General features: G+C 42.2%; 1 protein-coding gene and 1 pseudogene across 4 annotated transcripts in view; one reads left to right on the top strand and one right to left on the bottom strand.

The window, feature by feature from the left end:
• The window catches only part of ACOXL (acyl-CoA oxidase like), a 348,079-nt gene that overhangs the window by 154,627 nt on the left and 171,051 nt on the right, over nucleotides 1-22,401 (bottom strand). For all 4 annotated transcript variants that reach the window (XM_038561425.1, XM_038561423.1, XM_038561424.1 and 1 more), the window contains one exon: nucleotides 20,265-20,418. In XM_038561425.1, the coding sequence (XP_038417353.1) occupies nucleotides 20,265-20,418 (154 nt within the window). The remainder of the gene's footprint in view (nucleotides 1-20,264; nucleotides 20,419-22,401) is intronic.
• Nucleotides 13,595-17,882, top strand: LOC102157188 (annotated as a pseudogene).

Genomic DNA, 22,401 nt, shown 5'->3' with positions numbered 1-22,401 from the left:
CTAGATGCCAAAGAATGTTTTCAGAGAGTTTGTTTAACTTGGAACCTTAAAGAAGAGAAGTCAGCCAAGCCAGAAATGGGAGAAAGCTTGCTCCTGGTGAGAGAACAGCATGTGCAAATACCCTGAGGCCACGAAGGAGCACAGACTGTTCAGGGACTGGGAAGAAGACTGAGCTGGAGGTGCTAAGCTGGGGGAGAGTGGCCCAAAGATAAGTAAATAGGGATCAAGTGACTCCGAGGAGCATTTGGGGATTCACTTTAGGTTGGTTTAGGTACAAAGCCATAAAAGAATTTTAAGCTTTGGAGTAAGATGACCTGTGATTTGAAAATGTGGCTGTAGCTGCTGAGTGAGCACAGCCCATAGCAGACAAGAGAAAATTTGGACAAAGCGGTAGTGGAGACACAGCAGCATGGAGGTAGAGGGAGAAGGGCATGAGTACGTGCATGAGAAGGAGGAAGTCCGGGCCACATGAACAGGTGTATGGTGTGATGTCTACTGAGTTGGGGAATCCTGGAGCAGGAGGATGTTTGAGGGAAAGCTCAAACCTTCATATGTGTCAATATTAGGTGTGAGAGAGAGTCTGTGAGCTATCCAAGAGAACTGGTCAAAATGAAAGTTAGATATGAGACTCTGGACATGTGAAAAGATGTCTGGGATGGAGATGTAAATTAGAGAGTCCTCACCATACTGGTAGTATTGAAAACCTCAGGAAAAGAAAGAATCATCAAGAGTGTGAATACACAGAGAAGAGAGGACTTATGCTCACGTTCTGGAGAATGCCAACAGGTCATGTAGAAGACACTGGCACAAGAGACTAAGAAGACAGAGAATCAGGAAGAAAGCCAGAGAGTATAGTGTCCTGAAGTTGAGAGAGAGTGTGTCCAGAAGGGAGAGGTCTGCTGTGAGGAATACTGCTGAGCCCTTAAGCAGGTGAGGACGGAGAAGGGTTCCTTGGACTGAGCCACAGGGAATCAACAGCAACTGGACTAAAACTGTTTAGGTAGCACAGAGGAGGGGAACCCAGATTTGTTTTTGGTAATAGGGCAGACTAGATATTCTTTTAAAAAACTCTCCAGTAGAAAGGTGCCTGGGTGGCTCAGTCAGTTGTATCCAACTCTTGGTTTCAGCTCAGGTCATGACCTCAGGGTTGTGAGACTGAGCCCCGCATGAGTGTCCATGCTCAGTGCAGAGTTGGCTTGTCCCTTTCCCTCTGTCCATCCCCCATTATCTCTCAACTAAATAAATAAAATCTTTTAAAAAAACCCAAACCTCTCCAGTAGGAAATAAAAAAATACGTTCACCAAATATTTTTTAAAAATTATTGTCAAGGCAAAGTTAAGCTAATAAAGAGAAGTACTCACAGGCTGAACACAATGAAAGAGCATGGACTCCAAAAGAGGTAACAGGTATTGAGGCCAGATAAGAGGTTATATAAAGATGCCTACAGAAACATGGTCTCTTGGAAAACAGCACCTACCATGGAAGAAGGAAAAAAATACCACTCCTCACCCAAGGACATAATGAGGAAGTTGGTTAGGCTCAGCTCTGGCTGTGGGTGGAGGAGGGAAAACATCTCTCTTTAGAGTTTTCAACTATGGCCTGCATTTATGTGGCTCTGAGGTCAGAATCCATACTTCCTATGAGGCCATCAGAGCCTCAAACAGAGGAACCAGATTAAAGTAGGATCTTCAGGCAGCTGGCAGAGGTAAATGTGGATCCCTGCTGGCCTGAAAGAACTTCCAAAATAAAGTTCCAAATACCATGGGCTTGATTTAAATAAAGAACAATCAAAAGAAGAGACAGACAACAATGGAATTGGACCTACAAAGGTAGCACATACCGATATTAGCCTAAAATACCTAGAAGTAGATAAAAACAAGAACATAGACACACAGTATTCAAAATAACAAATATTCCATGCTCATGGATTGGAAGAATTAATGTAGTGAAAATGTCAATGCTACCCAGGGCAATTTACCCGTTTAATGCAATCCCTATCAAAATACCATGGACTTTCTTCAGAGAGTTGGAACAAATTATTTTAAGATTTGTGTGGAATCAGAAAAGACCCTGAATAGCCAGGGGAATTTTAAAAAAGAAAACCATAGCTGGGGGCATCACAATGCCAGATTTCAGGTTGTACTACAAAGCTGTGGTCATCAAGACAGTGTGGTACTGGCACAAAAACAGACACATAGATCAATGGAACAGAATAGAGAATCCAGAAGTGGACCCTCAACTTTATGGTCAACTAATATTCGACAAAGGAGGAAAGACCGTCCACTGGAAAAAAGACAGTCTCTTCAATAAATGGTGCTGGGAAAATTGGACATCCACATGCAGAAGAATGAAACTAGACCACTCTCTTGCACCATACACAAAGATAAACTCAAAATGGATGAAAGATCTTAATGTGAGGGTACTATGCTGAGTGAAATAAGTCAATCGGAGAAGGACAAACATTATATGGTCTCATTCATTTGGGGAATATAAAAAATAGTGAAAGAGAATAAAGGGGAAAGGAGAAAACATGAGTGGGAAATATCAGAAAGGGAGACAGAACATGAAAGACTCCTAACTCTGGGAAACGAACTAGGGGTGGTGGAAGGGGAGGTGGGCAGGTGGTGGGGGTAACTGGGTGATGGGCACTGAGGTGGGCACTTGAGGGGAGGAGCACTGGGTGTTATTCTATATGTTGGAAAATTGAACACCAATAAAAAATAAATTCATAATAAATAAATAATAAATAAATAAATAATAAATAAATAAATAATAAATAAATAAAACAAAATAACAATGGCCTCAAATTTTCCAAAATGATCAATTGACACAAATCCACATATCTGGCAAACTCAAATAACTGTAAATAGGAAAACCTTAAAAATAAATTAATATTTAAGCACATTATAGTAAAACCATATATCACCAAAAAATAAAATATCTTAAAAGAAGCAGAGACTCCTCCACAATACAGTGTCATAAAAAATTATAATTAGACAGTTGATTCCTCAGGAACAAGGGAATCCAGAATAACAGTAAAAACTTCAAAGTACTGAGAGAAATAGCTGTCAAACATGAGTTCCATACTTAACACCACTTAATCTTTTAAGATTGGACATAAAATAAAGACATATTCAGACAAATAAAACTTAGCTTTACTACCACAGACCCACACTAAATGGTATTCTGACAAAGGCACTCCAGGAATAAGGATAATAGCTAAAGAGATGCCAGGAGGAATTGTAAACAAAGATGTGGGTAGAAAGCAGTAATTCTAAGAAACCCTGGTTCCATATAATAATAAATACAAGGGCTAATTGGTGGAATTAAAAAATGTAGTACTAAAGTAATGGACATGATAGCACAGAGGGTGGGGAGCTGGTAGTTTGGGAAAGCAATCTAAGTCTTTGTTGTTTGAAGAAAGGAAAGATGATAATTAACTTTAGACTTTCTTTGTATGTTGATTTTTTAAAAAAAACTTTATTTATTTATTCATGAGAGACACAGAGAAAGAGGCAGAGACATAGGCAGAGGGAGAAACAGGCTCCCTGCAGGGAGCCCAATGTGGGACTTGATCTCAGGATCCCAGGATCACACCCTGAGCTGAAGGCAAATGCTCAACCACCAAGCCACCAAGGCGTCCCTAGACTTTGTATGTTAAATGTGTATATTAAAACTGCCAGAGTGGGAGCACCTGAGTGGCTCAGTTGGTTAAGCATCTGACTATTGATTCCAGCTCAGGTCATGATCTCAGGGCCATGAGATGGAGCCCCATTTAGGACTCCACATTGAGAATGGAGTCTGCTTAAGATTTTGTCTCTCCTCCTTCTGCTCCTCTTCACCGCTCCCTCTTTCTCCCTCTCTCTCTCGAAAAACAAAAACAAAAACAAAAAACCTTAGAGTGACCACAAAATGAACAGAAATAAAATGAAAACCAGATGAGGGAAGAATGAAAGGAGGGAATAATAAATCTGAAAGAAAGTAAGAAGTCCAAACAGGCAGAGATAAGACACAACAAATAGAAAGCAAAGAGTAAGGTGGAAGAAATAAATTCAGATATATCAGTGATGACAATAAATATTTAGACTAAAAGGGTAAAAAAAGTTGGTATAGCAAATTAAATTTAAAAACCAGATAAATGTTGTTTATAAGAAACAAAGATGCAACACAATAACACATAAAAGTATAAAGTAAAAGGATATAACAGATAAATACCAACTAAATAGAACTTCTGTCCATATATTAATATTGGACAAAATATATTTTAAGGCATTGCTAGAGTTTAAAGAGTCACTGCAGAAGGACCAAATATTCAATTTACAAGGAAGATAGAGCAATTACAAATTTGTAAACATCAAATAACACAAATTCAAACTAATGAGACCAAAGTTAACAGAATTATAAAGAGATACTGACAAACCTACCAATAACAGAGGGAGATTTTAGCCTGCTCAATAAATGATAGATCAGATATGCCAAAACCTCAGTAAGAATAGGGAATATTTGAATAATGCCAATAATAAGCTTGATCTTTTGGTTGTATTTAAAATCCTGCATCCTGGGCAGCCCGGGTGGCGCAGCGGTTTAGCGCTGACTTCAGCCCAGGGCCTGATCCTGGAGACCCCGGATGGAGTCCCACGTCAGGCTCCCTGCATGGAGTCTGCTTTTCCTTCTGCCTGTGTCTGCGCCTCTCTTTCTCTCTGTGTCTCTCATGAGTAAATAAATAATCTTTTAAAAAATAAAAAGAAAAAAAGAAAAAGAAATGTTACTTTAAATGTTTATAATAAAAAGGAGAAACTGCAGAAATTAACAAGATAATATTCAAGCTGAGGTGCTATAAGAATAGCAGGAAAATAAACTCAAGGAAAGTAGAATAAAATGAATAATAAAGATAAAAATAAATTAAATAGAAAAACTAGATAATATCTGGACAGGATCGACAGAACCAAAAGTTTATTATTTAAAAAAACCACAAAAATAGAGCACAAGATAAGGGGATGGGAAAAATAAACAGTATTAGGAATGGCAAAGGGAGCAAAACTATAGATACAGCAGGGATTGAAAGGGCATTATGAACTTATGCCAATAAATTTTAAAACTAAGAATAAATGGAAAAATTACTGGAAAAATATAAATGATGAAAACAGACTCAAGAGGAATAGAAAACCTAAATAGCTATAACTACTAAAGAAAGAGAATCAATCATTTAAAATGTTCGTAGAGGGGTACCTGGGGGGCTTAGTGGTTGAGTGTCTGCCTTTGGCTCAGGTCATGATTCTGGGGTCCTAGGATCAAGTCCCACATAAGGCTCCCTGCAGGGAGCCTGCTTCTTCCTCTGCCTGTGTCTCTGCCTCTCTCTGTGTCTCTCATGGATAAATAAATAAATTATTTAAGAATAAAATAAAATAAAATATTCCTAGAAATAAACCATGAACCCTATATAGCTTTACATGTATTTGCACCATTCAAGGAACAGATAATTTAATTTTATACAAACTCTTTGAGAAAATAGGAAAAGATATGGAACACCCCTGCCCAAGATATTTTATGAAAGTGGTATAAATGGACAGGAGCAGTGCTAGAAAGGAAAAATACAGGTCAACCTCACTTGTTATTGTGGCTGGAAAAGTCCTAAATGAATCTTAGCAGACAGAATCAACAGTATATTGAACACACGCACACACACACACACACACACACACACGATTAAGTTTATATCCTCAAACTCAAGGTTTATTAAACATTAGAAAAGCTATTAATGTAAATCAATTACATTAACAGATTAAAAGAAGGAAAAGGTACAATTATCTCAATAAAATAAATGCACATAATTCCCGAAAAGTCTAATCTATTTATATTGCTAAAAAACAGTCAAAAAAAGTACTTATGCAGACAAAAGTATCTTCCGAAACTAAGGGCAAAACGGACTTTTCTTTGACATGACAAAGAATATCTGTAACTATAAACAACTATATGCCAACAAATTGGACATATAAAAGAAATGGAAAAATTCTTGGAAATCGATAAGTTACTAGACTGAATCAGGAAGAAATAGAAATTCCTAATAGATCAATTACTAGTAAGGAGATCAAGTCAGTAATAAAAAACTTCCCATTGAAGAAAAACTCAGGAATAGATGGTTTCTGTTGGGCTGGCGAGACTGGGGACCTCAAAATGGCCAACTGGAGGCCAGCAACCTCCCAATAACGCTGCCCTACCCCCATCTTCCCGCCAATGCCACCTTGCCGCCCTACCCTAACTTAGCTTATGAAACCAGTAACCCCTGCCCTAACCGGAAGAAAAAAAAAAAAAAAAAAACCGACCCGGAAAAGACCGAAAACCTGAAAAACACCACCAAATAAGGAAACCTCACCCCATATTTCCCTACCAACTCTCCCGCCAAAAACTCCTTATAAACCCTCCTGCGACCTGCCTGGGGGTGACTTCCCTGGCCCACGACTTCCCTGCTCTCTCTCTCCCTTGCGGGCTGCGGAACCTCGCCCGAGAGCCTGTCCCATTAAAAGCCTGATTTGACCAACTTTTGCCTGGCCTCGCTATCTCATTTCACTACTGATTGGATTAAACTTGACAGTTTCACTGGTGAATTTTGCCAAACATCTGCAGAATTAACACCAATCCTTCTTACATTCTTCCAGACATACCAAAGAGAAAGGAACCCTCTCAAACTCATTTTATGAGGCCAGTATTATCCTGATATTAAAATCAGAAAAGAATACTACTACTAGAAAAGAAACACTACTAGAAAAGAAAACTGCAGGCCAATATCTTGATGAATATGGATCCAAAAATTCTCAATAAAATACTAGCAAAATGAATTCAGCAGCACATTAAAAGGATCATTCACCATGATCAAGTGGAGATTTATCCTTGAGATGCAGGGATGGTTCAACATATGCAAATCAATTAGTGTAATACATCACACATTAATAGAATAAGAGAAAAGAATCATATGATCATCTTAATAGATGCAGAAAAATCATTTAACAAAATTCAACATTCGTCCACAATAAAACTCTTAACAAATTAGGCATAAAAGGAACATATCTTAAAATAATAAAGGCTGTATATGACAAGCCCATAGTTACTTACTTAATGTATGATAAAAGGATGAAAGCCTTTTCTCTAAGGCCAGGAACAAGACAAGGGTCCTTTGTCTCATCATTCCTATACAACATTATACTAGAAGTCTTAGAGAAGTCAGACAAGAAAAAGAAGTAAAAAGTTTCAGAATTGGAACAGAAGTAAAATTTAGTCTCTATTTGCAGAAACAGGATTTTATATATAGAAAATCTAAATATTCAACAAAAAACTGTTAGATCTAATCAATGGATTCATAAAGTTGCAAGATACAAAATTAACATACAAAAATCAATAGCATTTCTGTATACTGACAACCAAATTTCTAAAAAAGAAATAAAAAATCAACCACATTTACAACAGCATCAAAAACAATAAAATTCTTAGGAATAAATTTAACTAAGGGGATAGAAGCTCTCTATACTGAAAACTATAAAATATTCTGAAAGAAATCAAAGAAGACACAAATAAATAAAATGGTATCCATGTTCATGGATTGGAAGAATATTGTTTAAATGTTAATACTACTAAAAGCCATCTATAGATTCAGTGCAATCTCTACCAAGCTTCCAATAGTATTTTTTTTACAAGAGTAGAAAAAAAAAACAACACTCCTTCTATATAGAACAACAAAAGACCCCAAATAACCAAAGAAACCCTGAGGCAGAAAAACAAAGCGAGAGGTATCACACTTCCTGATTTCAAGCTATGCCATAAAGTTACAGTCATCAAAACAGTATAGTAATGGCATAAAAACATACAAATAGACCAATGGAACAGAATAGAACACCCAGGAAAGAACTCCAAACATATACAATCAACTAATATCTGACAAGGGACCAAAGAATACTCAATGGAGAAAAAAATAACCTTTTCAATAAATGATGCTGAGATAGTTGGATATTCACATGTAAAGAACAAAACTGGGCCCACCACTCTTACATCACTCACAAAAATTAACCCAAAATGGATTAAAAACATAAATAGAAGATGAGAGACCATGATAGAAGAAAATATAGGAACAAAACTCCTTGACATGGGTCTTGGTAAAGATTTTTTGGATAGATACCAAAGCACAAGCAACAAAATAAAAAATAAATAAGGGAGATTTTGTCAAATCAAAAGGATTCTGAGCCATAAAAGAAACCATCAACAAAATGAAATGATAATTTATAGGATGGGAAAAAATATTTGCAAATCATATATCTGATAAGAAGCTAATATCTCACATATAAAACATAAAGAATTCATATAACTCAACAGCAAAAACAAAAACAAAAACAAAAACAAAAACCCAAACAACAAATAAACCAATTAAAAATGGGCAAAGACTTGAATAGGCATTTTACCAAAGAAGATATACAAAAGTCCAACAAGTACATGAAAAGTGCTCAACAGGGGCAGCCCCGGTGGCGCAGCGGTTTAGCGCTGCCTGCAGCCCAGGGTGTGATCCTGGAGACCCGGGATCGTGTCCCACATCAGGCTCCTTGCATGGAGCCTGCTTCTCCCTCTGCCTGTGTCTCTGCCTCTCTCTCTCTCTCTCATAAATAAATAAATAAATCTTAAAAAAAAAAAAAGAAAAGAAAAGAGAAGTGCTCAACATCAGTAGTCATTAATGAAATGTGAATTAAAATCACAGTGAGACATCACCTTATGCCAGTTGGAGTGGCCATCACCAAAAAGACAATTATAAAATAAATTAGTACTGGGATGAGATATAAATCATGATGACTATAGCCAAAACTGTTATATGATATACAGGGAAGAAGTTAAGAAAGAGTTCTCATCACAAGGAGAAAATCTTTTTCTTTATAATTTTCTTATTTCGTTTCTTTTTCTTGTATCTACATGAGAAGATGGATGTTTGTGGTACTCATTTCACAAATCAAACTACATCATGCTATATGCCTTAAATGTATACAATATGTATGGCAATTATTTCTCAATAAAACTGGGGGAAAAGGAATATCTGCGACATACCCACACCAAATAACATCCTTCATGGTGAAACCATGAGCACATGCTCTTTAAAGTCAAGAATAAAATTCAGGTGCTTGTTATCAATCACCTCTTTCAATCATTGCACTGGAGGTCCTTGCCACTTGAATAATATAACAAATACATAAATGTAAATAATGATAAAAGAAGAAACAAGCCATCATTTGTCACCTGTGATATGATTATCTACACAGGAAATGCAAAAAAAAAAAACTACAAACAGATTATTAGAATTATTAAGGCAGTTCAACAAAGTTGCTGGATATAAGATCAACATTAAAGTTGAGATCCATATCTATATACAAGCCTGAAAGGATTAGTTAGAAAATATTTTAAAATATTTTATATTTTAAAATGCTGTGCTGTATAATAGATATGTGCTCAATGTCTCACCACCTATACTAGTGAAGCATCAGTAGGCATGTTCATGATATGCAACCACATTCCTGAACCAAAAATGACAGAGTTGGGAAGTACTACAATTCAAACTGAGCATAGCTGGATTGGAGATGCTATAAACTTTATAGCTAAAGGGTGGCCACAAATGAAGAAGAACAGGAGAATGAGCAGACACCCAGCAAAGGCTGAGACAATGAGACCCAAGAGAGGGAGATGCCTCCACTTCACACCCCTTCCCAGTTCCTGGTCCTTGTGAGATCTGGATTCTAGAACACATCTCTTGGCTCCCTCTTCTCTCTCTCTCTCTCTCTCTTATCTCTCTCTCTCTCTCTCTCTCTCTCTCTCTCTCACACACACACACACACACACACACACACACACATCTCTTGGCTCCCTCTTCTCTCTCTCTCTCTCTGTCTCTTCTCCTTCCCTGATTGAGCAAGTCGGTAATGAGTCTCTCTAACTTGCATCCAGAAGGATTTTAACTAAGATGATCACAAAATCAGAAGTCAACCTGTGAAGCTTCATTTTTTCCCCCTCCTTATTTTCTTGATGTGATGGGTGAATCCATCTGGAGAGTTAAGAACAATCTTAAGGGAGGGTAAAACAAGAATACAGTAGATTCAAAATTTGGCATATTGGCCTAGAATTGATGCCAGCTTTATCCATTATCCTCTCATATGTCTGAATGCTATCCATTTCACATAAAATTTACAATTGCCTTCTTTATGCCCTTAAGAAGTTTGGGCTGAGATCTTCAAAGGAATGTTGCCAATAAAATGGATTGTTCTTGGGTCATTTTAGTAATCTCTCTTTTCTTTATCAGTGATGAGGGTCAGTTTTATTGCCTGCTACTCTCCCACTCTAATTTACCTGACAAGATAAGACCTGCTAGCATAAGACACTCACAAATATGACATGTGGATTTTCTCACTGGGAGATTATTCTTTCCAGTGACCACAGCAAAACACAGAGGTTTGTTTTAAAATTGTGGATTATGTTAAATGAAGGGGCTAAGTATGGAACATTGATTAACATGGAACCCAGGATCCAGAAACAAAGTTATCATCCCCCACCCCCAACAAAGTAAGATCATGAATTAAGGACAAAAGCCTTGGATTTGGGAGATTTGAATCAGAACCTGCCTCCACCTTCTACTAGATCTGGAGAAATAGCATCTCCCCTCTGGCCTTGGTTCTTCAATCCATGTGAAAACCATAAGGATAATAATTCTTACTCATAGGACTGTTGGAGGAATACAGGTGGCAACGCCTATATAGGGTCTGGCACTTTACCTAGCAGGGACTCAGAGAATGTCAAGAAGTCAAAAACAGAAACCTTTCTTGAGGGAAAAAAAAAAAAAAAAAAAAAAAGAGCTGAGTCCTCTAATCTTGGAGTAAGGTTTTTTTTTCAAAGTTGAGAAATAATTTATCATTATGCAGTGTTTTTATTGTTATTTTTCTAAATCCCTACAATCAAACTGATTGTTGTCTGCATAATGATCAGAAAGTGACAGCAGAAATGAAGAGAAGCCTAGGATTTAATCCAGAGTCCCAAAATGTTGAGGTTCTTCTTGAAGGCCCTAACTCTGTCCAGAGAAAGGATTCTCTAATCAATGAAATGGAAAGGGAAGAAGTTGATCAGAGATCCACTGGTGTTCTAGAAAAACTGGGGTTGAGCAAAGAGTCTAGATGAAGAAACTGTCATAGTAGCCACAGAGAGGACCTTTCTACAAGGATCAACACTTGGATCCCAGCCAGTCCTTTCTCAGGCCTGCCAGATCCTGGGACTGTTTCTGAGTATGGGCTATACCCGAACCCTTTCCAGGTACTTGGCATTACCCAGTAATGTTTCCCAGTTACTTGGCATTAGGGTGAAGTCCAATTTACCCCTACCCTGCTCACACATGCAATACTAGCCAGCTGGATCCATGACCTCCATACCTAGAAACCTCCACCAGCATTGCTAGCTCCACATGACCCAGGCACCAGCCAGGATTTTTCTTGGCTCTGTTTCTTCTTAAGAAATTGGATGGGGAGCAAAATGGTCTCTGCCATATTAGATCCAAGTCAGGCTGACCTACTTATCTGTTCTGAGAGATACGTATCCAGGGGATTACTATGAAAAGTTGAGCAGTTAAAGAAATACTATCTATCTTATTCCAGGGAATAGTAAACCTATAGCACCCAGGATAGAGGGGTGACCTTCAAATGACTATCCTCCTTGCACCAGCCACCAGCCTGCCTGGCTGCACAGAACCCACTCTGCCGAGAGGATTTCATGTTCCGTAAGAGTTTTGATTCTTTCTTGGGCCTGAAGTAGGGTCCACTGTGCTCTTGGATTTTTGAGTCTGTTTTTTTCTAGTTCTTCTGGCTATTTTTTGGTCACCAGCACTCTTAGCTGCTTGTATTCAGAGTCCCTTCTATCCTTACTACTCTGCAGCAGCACCTCAGGAAATCAGGAACCATGTGTGAGAGTCAACAAGCATGACCAGGCTCCAGAGGAAGCTGGCCAGGCTCCTTTAGGAATGACTAAGGGTTTGAGCTTCAGCACGCAGACTTCATGTCATCTCACTGGGATTCCCAGAGTTCTGTTTTGCTTATTTCAGGCCTTTGGCTTTGTTCCAAGAAATGGTCAATGCCAGATAAATGAGGTGGTGTTGAATGTCCCTGTGGAATTAGTCTTGGGATTAAGTCTACTAAATAACGGAGGGGCTCCGCATCACACCACTTTTTTTTTTTTTAAATTTACAAACACTTATAATTGTTTTAATGTTCTCTTATGCAATCTTTAAAATATAATGACTCAGTCATGGCCCAGCTGGATGACATCTCCAAACAGCAAACAGCAGCTCTGTGTCCAACATGAAAGAAATGGTCAATGCATGTTTGCTGATAACCTTATCATCATGCTGGGTCATAGATCTCCTCTGAGACTTTTCCTTGCTCCAATTTTGTACAGAAATTTCTTTATTCTGCTTCAGCCAGGTCTGCTTTTCCATGTAGGATTCTGAAACACAATGAGGACAAATGGAGCAGGGGCGGAGATGAGAAGGTTCTCACAGGCCCCGATGGAGGGAACCCTAAAATTCTGCTGTGGAGAGTGACCTTCAGGGCTCAGTGAGCCTAGAAGTGGTATCTTCCAGTGTTGATATCAAAGGGGACAACATAGAGAGCACAGCTTCTGGCCACAGGCGTCCAGGTACAGGAAACATGCAAAGGCCAGGGATACTGTAATAAGTCCCTGTGAAGAATGTGGTTGTCAGGGCCACGGTCAAAAGCTAGGGCTCCTGTTAAGTTCACTCCAGTGGAGGGAGCAGCAGGAACCATGCAGCCAGTCTAGGCCCCAAGCCTGTTTTTGCAGACCCTGATGATCTGGAGTCAGATATGCTGAGAATGTGACTTGCTTGTACTCTCCAAGGCTGCCCCTCAAGGAACCCTAACCAGGAAGCTTCCACATGTGTCTAATGGGTCATTGGGAAAGGGAAGGGCAAGAGAGCTGGGATTCTTCAATGTGATCACATCCAGGAAAAAAGAAGAGGAGATTCTAGTATTTACTGACTGCCTATCACGTGCTAGGCTTTAAAAGATGAGGAAACCAAGGCTCCCAGCGGTAAGATCCAGGGTCACGTTGCCCTGACCAGGAGATCCCACCCCTTCTGTGATGAGTGCTCCTCCCTACCTCTTACACTGCTCCTCTTGACCATTCAGCCTCATAAGAGGTTTCTATAATCCAGGTCCTGTTTCCCTATTCCTTTCTCAGACAATTGTAGGAAATTCAATCTGAGTTTGCTTGGGTATGGAGAAAAGAGACAATGTACAAGTATAGTTAAATAGCAATGGTCCTAAGAACTTGGTTGACCCCATTAATCCTTAAAGAAAGAAGGTGGAAGCAGAGAGGAGCAGCTGAGGCCTGAGTCATGTGACTACCCAGAACCCGCAGAATTGACACCGGGTATTCCCACATGGGCAGGTGAAGGGTTTTCATCATGTTCAAATGAGGCCAGTTGGATTCTCCACTTACATACTGAGATTAGAAGCCAAAATGCAGAACATGTGTGAGCACAAAGCCCCGGCCTTTGGGAATGGTGCCCGGCTGCATGCCAGGAGCAGGAGCATACCAGCTCCTGTTCCAACCCCTCCCTGACTTACTGAAGAGGTTTGGGGTGAGTAATTTAGCCACATCCCACCTTCCTTCCCTCAGCCGTACAACAGAGGGCAAGAGCCAGGAATCACCTCAGAGAGTCTAAGAAGAATAGAATCTGGCCATGCCAGTCAACCTCCCCCATTACGGGAGGATCCAGTTTAATGCCAACTTCTGGGTAGCTCAGCAACATGAGTCTATAGGCTCAGGAATGACATAGACCTGACCAAGGTCACACAGGTGCAAAGTGGCATGCTAGATTCAAACTTTGCTCATCCCATTAACATGAACTCAGCTATTTTCTGGAGCATAGGGCACACTTCATTTGCATATGACCCAATGGTTTGGTGCATGGCCTCTGGAGATAGATTTTCAGGGCTTAAAGCTTGGCTCTGCCACTTTTTAGTTGCTTAACCTTGGCCAGTTACTTAATCTCTTTCTGGCCTCAGTTTCTGCCTTTGGAAAGTAAGTCTGATAATAGTATTCATCTAATAGGAGAGTTAGCTAAGTTCCTATATGCAGAGCACTTATAAAGTTGCCTACATCTATAGAAAGTGCTTAATGACTGTTAACTAAAACAAGTAAAAAGCAAAGAGACTCCAGCCCCTGGATCCTGGGTCCCTGCATATACTGTGTCTGATATGGGAAGAGGCTGCCTTTCATCAGCATAAAGAATCAGTTGGAAGGGCAGATCTGCAGTACCAGAGACACTAAGCCCCAAGAAGTTCAGACCTCATCTTTGGTTAAGTGTGGGCCTCAAAAGATTAGGAGGCTCATTAAACTGAAGCAGGACCTGTGTGCAAATGCAGTGTGCAATGGGGTCCCATTTACCCAGGGGTATCTGTCCATTCCACACAACAAAGGTGAGCCTTCCTCCTTGGAGAGCCTCCCAGACACCTCAGTATGATTTCCCACTCCTCCCTGGGGCACAGCTTCACAATATCAATATGGGCTCTGGGGTCAGGCGAATCGGGCTTTAAATCCCCTAGCCACCTGTGGGAGCTCAGACAAGTCCAACTGCTCTAAGCCCCCATTTTTTCATCTGCAAAGTGGGAATAACCAAAGTAGGTAAGGCTGTTATTAACCCGATTATTGTTAACCTGCTAAGTTTGTTATTAGGTTTAGGATTATTATATCCTCTCGAAGTGGTCCCTTTGTCATTATGAAATGGACTTATTTATTATCCCTGGCAACATTCTTGGCTCTGAAATCTGCTTTGTCTGATATTAACAGTCACTCTGGCTTTCTTTGGATGAGTTGTGAGCATGGCATATCTTTCTTCATCCTTTTACTTTTAATCTCTTTGTGTCTTTATATTCGAAGTGTGTTTCTTATAGGCATTATAGTTGGGTCTTGGTTTTTTTAATCCAATCTGGCAATCTCTGCCTTTTAATTGGGGTATTTGCATGTAAAGCGTTTATGAACATGGTTCGGTTTACATCTACCATATGGCTATTTGTGTTTTATTTGAACAATCTCTTCATTCTCCCCTGCTTCTTTTCCTGCCTTCTTTTGGATTAACTTAGTATTGCTGAATTCCATTTAACTCCTTTGTTGGCTTAGTAGCTATAACTCTTTTTTTTTTTTTATTTCAGTGGTAGCTTTAGGGTTTATAGGTCTTCAACTTCCCACAGTCTACTTTCAGGAGATACAGACATCAGGTGTAGCATAAGAACCTTACAATGGTATACTTCCTTTTCTCCCCTTCTGGCCTTTATGTGATTATTGTCATACATTTTACTTTTACATATGTTATAAAAACTGACTCTACACTGAAATTACTTTTGTTAAGAGAGTCAATTATCTAATTTTTAAAAAGATTTATTTATTTTAGAGAGTGTGTGTGTGTTCAAGCAAGGGGAAGGACGGGAAGAGAGAGAGGAAGACTCTCAAGCAGACTACCCTTTGAGCCCCATCCCATAATGCTGAGATTAGAAGGACCTGAGCCAAAACTAGGAGTCAGATACTTAACTGACAGAGCCACCCAGGTGCCCCTCAATTCCCTTTTAAAGAGATGTAAATACTAAGAAAAAAATCTTATATATTAAGAAAGCAATCTGCTGTCATCCTTAACTTTGTTTTTTTACACACTTCTTTTTTTCCTCAGGTTGAGTTTTGAGGTATTCCAGCCTGGCTTGTGGGAAAAGGCACTATTCCCAGCCCCGTGTGAAGACCAGATATTGTTCCCTCCAAATCTTCCAGGTGATTCTTTCCCTCACTCACATGCAATAATCGGTGCTCATCTGAATGTCTGAAGGGGACCACCGCAGATGCCTGAGTTCTCTCTCTAAGTTCTCTTCCGTCTCCTACTCTAGCCAGTGAATTCCAGGTACTTTGGTCTCCCTTGACTCTCAGCTTTGTGTCTTCAAATCAGCAAGTTCACTGGGCTCTGCCTTGGTTGCCCCTCCTAAGGCATGGTGTGGAAACTCTCAAGGTAGTAAACTGGGAAAAATGTAAAGCTCATCTGGTTTTATTTTATTTCCTCATTCTCGCTGCCTGATGTTCAGGGTCCTGCTGTTTTAGTCAGGAGAGTGACTTCATGTAACTTCAACCTGGTCAGACTGGCAGTCCCTGAACACTCATTTGACTGAATTCTAGGGTCACTCAGTTCCACGCACCATGTATACTGTCCACTCTCACGTTACCTGGCCCTCAGGACGGGGAATGTGTACCTCGTACACTGCTCTGCACACAGACAGAATTTAGAAAGAGGGAACAATGACTCTTAATCAGCAGTCATTAAGACCATGACGTGCTTGCGTGAACACCAATTATGAAAAGTTCCAACCAGTATTGTTTACTTGACGATCTAATTTTGGAGAAAGAGTTTGTACGAGATCTCATTTAGCCCAGGCTTTATGCACAAAAAGTGATAGACTATGTTTCTACTTGTACTCTGCATTTATCTACTTCACTGCTAAGAATGTTCTTTTAGCAACTACATGTCACTCTGGCAACATTCAAGCTATCACCCAAAGAAAGCAACAGTTGCTGAGGCTTCTGTAGAAAGAGCCAACCTAAGACTTCCCCATGGCTTCCTGAGGCACAGTGATGATACTATTAAATAGACCACCAAGCAGTGTGGAGGTCGTTGGTGTCACCTGCCAGCCGCCGGCTCCTGCGCCGCTCTCCGCCGCAGCTTCAGCACCTCGGCCCAGAACAAGGCTAAAGGAGCTGTGCTTGGGGCTTCCGGAGGAATGGGGCAGCCCCTTGCGCGGCTTCTCAAGAACAGCCCCTTAGGGAGCCGCCTGACCCTCTACGATGTTGCTCATACACCGGAGTGGCCGCAGATCTGAGCCACATCGACACCAGAGCAACCGTGAAAGGCCACCTCGGACCCGAGCAGCTGCCGGATTGCCTCAAAGGCTGCGATGTGGTGGTTATTCCAGCCGGAGTCCCAAGAAAACCAGGCGTGACACGGGATGACCTGGTCAGCACCAATGCCTCAATCGTGGCCACCCTGACTGCGGCCTGCGCCCAGCATTGCCCCGAGGCCATGATCTGCGTCATTTCAAATCTGGTCAACTCCACCATCCCAATTGCAACGGAGGTTTTCAAGAAACACGGAGCTTATGACCCTGATAAAATCTTCGGGGTGACGACCCTGGACATTGTCAGGGCCAACACTTTCATTGCAGAACTAAAGGGTTTGGATCCCGGGCGAGTCAATGTGCCTGTCATTGGCGGTCATGCCGGGAAGACCATCATCCCCCTGATCTCTCAGCGCACTCCCAAGGTGGACCTTCCCCAGGACCAGCTGGCAGCCGTCGCTGGGCGGATCCAGGAGGCCGGCACGGAGGTGGTGAAGGCCAAAGCTGGAGCAGGCTCCGCCACCCTGTCCATGGCATACGCTGGAGCCCGGTTTGTCTTCTCCCTTGTGGATGCAATGAATGGGAAGGAAGGAGTTGTCGAATGTTCCTTTGTTAAATCCCAGGAAGCAGACTGTGCCTATTTCTCCACACCATTACTGCTGGGGAAAAAGGGCATCGAGAAAAATCTAGGCATTGGCAAGATCTCCCCTTTTGAAGAGAAGATGATAGCAGAAGCCATCCCCGAGCTGAAGGCCTCCATCAAAAAGGGAGAGGAGTTTGTGAAGAACATGAAATGAAAGGGCAGCCAGCTAGCAGTCCGTTTCCCTAACTTATGAAGGCATCGTGTCCCTGCAAAGCCATCTCCTGCCCTCATGTTTCCGTTGCGTTAACCACCAGTGTCATGTTAACGTCACCGCCCCTTCCAATCGCAGATCCGTCAATGTGTGCATCAATAAAATCAGGCTTCCATTTTCTTAAAAAAAAAAAAAATAGACCACCAAGTGCTATGGAAACAATAAACGTGGAGAGAAAGAACCTCTGAATCCAAAGGTTTGCACAGAATAGCTTAAGAGTAACAATGCTGGGATGGTGAGCTCTCACCTAGACCAAATGCTAGAGGCTGCTGCGTCTTGAATATTCCCCTTGGGACTGAGATAAGCCAAGCAGACAGGAAGAACTGATCATTTTTGTCAGTGTCGATGCTTGCAAGACATCTAACAGCCTTTTTTCCCTTTCCCATTTTCAAATACATAATCATAAATCCCAAAGAGCCAAATTAGTAACATTCCAGTGAAACTAAATTATCAGAGGTAATGAATACACAGAGCAACAATTTAATGAATCCATCTATCCATCATCTTATTTGCCATCAGTCCACCTGTCTACCATCCTGTCTATCAGGTCATCTGGGAGGGTATGAAGGCCCAGGGGCAGGAGACCACTGGGCAAATCAGCCCAAGAAATGCATCAAAGGGAATGAGCCAAAGGAGGAAGACGAAAAGACCACAGGTGGTTTTGAGCACACTCTTGGGTTGAGTCACCTATCAGAAGCCACAGTATCTGCATCTGCTCAGCACTGCTAGCAGAGCCCCAACTCTCCCCTATGTGGGCTGCCTCTGCTGGAGGAGTCACTTTTGGTCTTACCTCCTACCTGCTAACTTAAACTTTCTTGCTCTACCACAGAATCTCTGAGTTCTGTTTCTAACTGCTGCCAGCAAACTCCGATTCCAAGAGATAGCCACTTCCCTGGAGTTATAGGTGGAAACCAGCCATGTGGCAGGAGTCTCCCACCTTGTCAGGTCACTAAGAAAAGTCACATTGAGCCATTGTAACTGGCTGCCTCAGAGGACCTCAGCAACTGGCTCAGCTGTGCTCCAGTGCCAGCTGTTACTTTGTTCTGCATTCTCCTTCCTTCCATGTGGACTCCCACACAACATCCACAGGAGGAAAGCAGGCATGTTCACCACCATCATCCCCACCATCATCATAGATACAGAGTGCACACCTAACTAACTGAACCCTCCCTACATCATTGGCACATCTTTCCTTAGCCACTTTAAGAGAAATGATCACACTGGCTTTCAAATGAGAACACAGGAGGTCCTCATTCCCATCCATATTGTTCATGTGGAAGAAACTCTTGGGCTGGGCCTGCCATGAAGGGCCAGCCCTTCCTCACTCCTTGCCCTTCATCCCTCACTCCTCACCCTTCCAAATGCCCCAGCTCTGATACAGAGCAGCAGGACCGCAGAGTTTCTGAAAACTTATCCTTCCCTCTTTATTTTCTACCACTGCCCTTAACTTGCTCTTGACCCCTTCTCACTGAGGGTAAAACTCGTAATCCTCCCCTGCAGGTTCAGAACTGCTGTTTACAGGCCAATATTCAGCCAAGTTCAGGATCAAACTCGGGTCAAAAACCCAACAGGGGGTCCTTCTTGCCCCCTTTCTCCAGAGAATGTCTTTTGGAGGCTCCAGCAGTGCCTGCATCCAGCCTACATGCCAGTGAAGAAGTGCAGTCTCTGGGGGTCACCAATGCAGGGCTGTCATTTGGGGATAAAACTTAGCTGCCACCATAGCTGATCCCTACAGCCCTGCCATGGCACCATGGCACAGGTCCGCAGCCCCATACCCCACCTGCCATCCCTCACAGACCCCATGTGGATTCTGCTTTTCATCAGCTCGAAGCCCCCACAAGGGTGCAGAAACTCCCCATATCCTGTTTCCTACATCTTGAAAGTGCCTCTGCTCTCAGGGTTGTAGGAGAATCGAGCACAGATTCCAGCTGTCCTCAGAGTCCCCCTCAATTCTCCAAAGATTCATACTGAGATTTCTCACACCTCGTGCCCCTCACTGCACAATCCAGCTAGAGCCCCAGGGTTGGGGACCCCCTAAGCAGTCTCCAAATGCTTGGCACATCCCTGTCTACCTTCTTCCTGAGGCCGGACACCTCTGAGGTCATTTCCTGCATTCTTCCCAAGGGATTCAAACTTTGGAGCAGTGCTGTCATCATCTGACCCTCATTGGCCCTTTCCCATACTGCCAACAATGGCCACCACCAAGTTTAATGACATTTATTGTAGGCCTGTGTGGGCCAGACCCTCTGGGCTACATTTTACAAATGTAGTCATCCCCATCAGTCCTTGCAGCATGGTAGGAGGCAGACCGCACGGATGGCAAGGCTAGCTGATGCACCCAGGGTCACAAAGGTAACAGGTTTCTGCCTAAAGGTGGTGGCCTGCTGGTGAGCACACAGCGGTGGCCTCGCGCATGCTGCAGCAGGGAGGCCTGGGGGGCTCTGGGGCCCGCAGGGCTCACCATGCCTCCTGTGCACTCCCGGCAGTCCTGCAGGCAGCGGACGTTCTCCCAGGTACTGTAGGCCTTCAGCCCCGCCACCAGCGCCTGCAACGGCCGACTGTCCGCCAGCTCCTTCCCGTGGAAGATGTCCTCGTCCAGGAGGATCCCGGCATACCTGCGAGAGGAGCGAGAGGAGCAAGGGAAGCACAGACGTGAGAGGGACGCAGCAGCACCCCTACCCCCGCTCCAGGAACCAGGGCACAGGCGCATCTGAGGCAAGCACAGGGTGACCTCTGCACCTTCCTCAGATGCTACCAAAGTCTCCATGTGCCCTGCAGAACTGTCACTCTGTGCTCTGCCTCCATGAGGATCCCCCATGCCATCTTCCCCTTGGAAAACTTCACCCTTGCTTTTTGTCCAGGCGTCAAAGGCCCCATTGCTCACATTGGCATCTGTCTCCACACCCCTTGACCCCATAAAAAGCAGGCACTCAATGTAACTCTCTCCCTGCTGCAGTCTAGTGTATAAGATCATAATCCAAACTATATCCCTCTTCCTTTCACACAGAAATGTTTTATGAGTCTCTCATGTTTTTAATTTTTCTAATTCTACTTCCGTTGAAAGTGTGTTACGCAGAATAATAGCCCCCAAAGTGACCAGGTCCTCGTCCATGAAACCTGAGAATATGTTACCCCATGTGGCAGAAGGGATTTTTCAGATGCAATTAAATCAAAGATCTTAAGGGGCACCTGGGTGGCTCAGTTGGTTAAGCATCTACCTTCGGCTCAGGTCATGATCTCAGGGTCCTGTGATCCATCCCCATGTCAGGCTCTCTGCTCAGTGGAGAGTCTTTTTCTCTCTCTCCCTCTCTCTTAATTCCACTCTTGCTATCACTCTGTCTCTCTCTCTCTCTCAAATAAATAAATCTTTTTTAAAAAATTATTTTTCAAGATGTTATTTATTCATGAGAGACACAGAGATACAGAGACACAGGCAGAAGGAGATGCAGGCTCCCCACGGTGAGCCCAATGCAGGACTTGATCCCAAGACTCCAGTATCACACCCTGAGCTGAAGGCAGATGCTCAACCACTGAGCCACTTAGGCATCCCTCAAATAAATAAAGCTTTAAAAAAAAATCAAGGATCTTGAAATTGAGAGATTATCCTGGATTATCCAGGAGCCCAAATGTAATGATGAGGGTCCTTATAAGAGAGCGAGGCAGGAGAAGGAGATGTGACAACAAAGCAGTCAGAGAGATGCAACATGGGACTCAACTAGCCATTGCTGGCTTTGAAATGGAGGAAGGGGCCACAAAGCCAAGTAATGAGGTAGTTTCCAGAAGCTAGAAAAGGCAAGGAAGTCAATTCTTTCCTAGAGCTTCCAAGAGGAATACAGCTCTGCTGACAGATTTTTATCATTGAGACCCATTTCAGACTTCTGATCTCCAGAACTATAAGACAACAAGTTTGTGTTGTTGTTTTTTTTTAAAGTTTTTATTTATTTATTCATGAGAGACAGAGACAGAGGCGCAGAGACACAGGCAGAGGGAGAAGCAGGCTCCATGCAGGGAGCCCGACATGGGACTCAATCCCGGGTCTCCAGGATCAGGCCCTGGGCTGAAGGCGGTGCTAAACTGCTGAGCCACCTGGGCTGCCCAAGTTTGTGTTATTTTAAGCCACCAAGTTTATGGCAATTAGTTATAGCACCAATAGAAATGTATACAGATATGAATAATATCTTCCTTCAACGTGGTAAAAGTCACTGTTTTCCTTCATCTCTCAGCCACCTGTGGTCATGACTACTGTGCAGACAATATCTATTGGCCTTCCTGCATCTGCACACCTCCCCCCTCAGTTCTGGTTTTTTCTTCACCATGTTTCAGAATACTATAATGGAAAATACAGGTTTCCTTCTCTCTCCCTTCTTCTGAACACCTTCTTATTGACTTTGTTTTTAAAATCTCTTAAAATGAGTTATTGTTTTTAACAACTGCTGGGAATAAAATCTTTAGTGAACTCTTTCTCTCTATGTTCAACCAAACTCCAGGATCAGGCTCTAAACTCAAGGGTGGTAAACACACTGAGCTGGGTACTTTCCTTGAAGCCCCTCAAACTCATGAGAAATACCATGAAGTATAGCCTTTCTGGTCTTCTCAAC

The sequence above is a fragment of the Canis lupus genome, chromosome 17, assembly GCF_011100685.1.
Source record: "Canis lupus familiaris isolate Mischka breed German Shepherd chromosome 17, alternate assembly UU_Cfam_GSD_1.0, whole genome shotgun sequence".
Lineage (NCBI taxonomy): Eukaryota > Metazoa > Chordata > Mammalia > Carnivora > Canidae > Canis > Canis lupus.
This window is presented reverse-complemented; position numbering and strand designations above follow the sequence as displayed.